This window comes from Dipodomys ordii, unplaced genomic scaffold (assembly GCF_000151885.1).
Source record: "Dipodomys ordii isolate 6190 unplaced genomic scaffold, Dord_2.0 Scaffold54, whole genome shotgun sequence".
Lineage (NCBI taxonomy): Eukaryota > Metazoa > Chordata > Mammalia > Rodentia > Heteromyidae > Dipodomys > Dipodomys ordii.
In genome coordinates this window covers 4,610,731-4,612,665 of record NW_012267270.1, presented here as the reverse complement: position 1 = coordinate 4,612,665, position 1,935 = coordinate 4,610,731, and the positions used below count along the sequence as shown (strand labels likewise).

The 1,935-nt window shown below is 61.7% G+C and overlaps 1 protein-coding gene across 1 annotated transcript in view; it reads left to right on the top strand.

Annotated features, from left to right (window-relative positions):
- Positions 1–1,935, top strand: part of Sipa1 (signal-induced proliferation-associated 1) — a 14,146-nt gene that overhangs the window by 7,363 nt on the left and 4,848 nt on the right. Inside the window, exons 5-8 of the mRNA XM_013020898.1 lie at positions 277–451; positions 1,016–1,119; positions 1,418–1,575; positions 1,668–1,930. Coding sequence (XP_012876352.1) covers positions 277–451; positions 1,016–1,119; positions 1,418–1,575; positions 1,668–1,930 — 700 coding nt within the window. The remainder of the gene's footprint in view (positions 1–276; positions 452–1,015; positions 1,120–1,417; positions 1,576–1,667; positions 1,931–1,935) is intronic.

Below are 1,935 nucleotides of genomic sequence, written 5' to 3'. Positions count from 1 at the left end.
GGCTTTTTTCTTTTTGCTTATGTGGTGCTGAGGAATTGAACCCAGGGCCTCAGGCATGCAAGGCAAGCGCTCTACCACTGAGCCACCTTCCCAGCCCTAGACCGCCCTGTTGATTGGTGGGGGCACTGAAGGGGCTCAGAGAGGGCTGGGAATTAGTGTTACACACTGAAGTAGCCCACCTCTCAGGTCAGTGTCTAGATCATTCCTCCTGGCATGGCGGGAGTGATGCTAGAAGGAGACTGAGGCCTTTGCCTTCTCCTTCCCCTTGGCCCCCAGCTGAGCTTCCAGCGCAAGGTGGGTATCCTGTACTGCCGCGCAGGCCAGAGCTCGGAGGAGGAGATGTACAACAACCAGGAGGCCGGCGCGGCCTTCATGCAGTTCCTCACCTTGCTGGGTGATGTAGTGCGACTCAAGGGCTTTGAGAGTTACCGAGCCCAGCTGGACACCAAAAGTAAGGCTCGGGGCACTTGGGGTGGGGGTGGGGGGCGGGGGGGAGGGGGGACTCATGTGGAGTGGTACAACTTCCTTGCCACTCGTACATTGGGCAGGAGCTGGGGCAGAGGGCTGAGACTTGAGTAGGCTGAGGATGCGAGTCCTGGTACAAAAGCCAGTTGTGGGCTGGGAGGAGGGGCTGGGAGTATCCTCCAAGGCCTGGTACCCTATTTCCTTAGCGGGGCCCAGGTGGTTTGGGGGTACCATCCACTTCATCTCACACATCCCGGAAGCCCAGTCTCCAGAGCCAGCCTATCTTCCTCATAGAAGGGATCCAGGGCCTCTGGGAGTTATTTTTAGAGACAAGACACACTCTCCCAGAATTCCTTAAGGGCTCAGCCCACCATCTAGCCTCTCTCCAGCACCCTCCCTGCCTTCCTCTGAGGAAATTCTCACTTCTGTCTTCATTCTAGCTTCCCACCCCTGCCCCGAACCCCCTTCACCCTGTGGGCAGGGATGGCATGTTCAAGCCACCCACACCTCCCCTTGATCTCCCTCTGTATCCCCAACTTCCGGTCCAAAGCGGATTCCACGGGCACGCACTCCCTCTACACCACCTACCAGGACCACGAGATCATGTTCCACGTGTCAACCATGCTGCCTTACACCCCTAATAACCAGCAGCAGGTGTGAGGGGATGGGGGGTGGGGAGGGAGGGCTTCTGGGGAGTCACAGAGGGTGTTGCATGGGGGATGGAGTGGGGGGTGGTGTCAATATATGGGTCTTGGCCTGAGTTGTGCAGATTCCAGGCAACCTTTCTCAATGGTGGTGTCTTCCCAGATGCGTGTGCACACAGCCCCCTAGGTCTTCAGGCCGTTGGCGGGTGGGTGGGGAGCCACAGGAGCCCAAGCGTTGCCCCGCTGGTGTGAGGAGGGGCTTGGGGACATGCAGCCCCTCCCACATCTCCCCCACCATCCGATTACAGCTCCTGAGGAAACGCCACATCGGCAACGACATCGTGACCATCGTGTTCCAGGAGCCGGGCAGCAAGCCCTTCTGCCCCACCACGATCCGTTCTCACTTCCAGCACGTGTTCTTAGTGGTGCGCGCGCATGCGCCCTGCACCCCACACACCTCTTACAGGTGGGTGCCCGGGTGGCTTTCGAATCTCCCACTGCTGCGAGATCGGCACCGACTGCTGGACACCCTCCTCACCACGGCCTCCTTCCACGCAGGGTGGCCGTGAGCCGCACGCAGGACACCCCGGCCTTTGGGCCCGCGTTGCCCCGGGGCGGCGGTCCCTTCGCAGCCAACGCGGACTTCCGGGCCTTCCTGCTGGCCAAGGCGCTCAACGGGGAGCAGGCGGCCGGCCACGCCCGCCAGTTCCACGCCATGGCCACGCGCACGCGCCAGCAGTACTTGCAGGACCTGGCGGCCAACGAGGTGACCACCACGTCGCTGGACTCGGCCTCCCGCTTCGGCCTCCCGTCCCTGGGCGGCCGG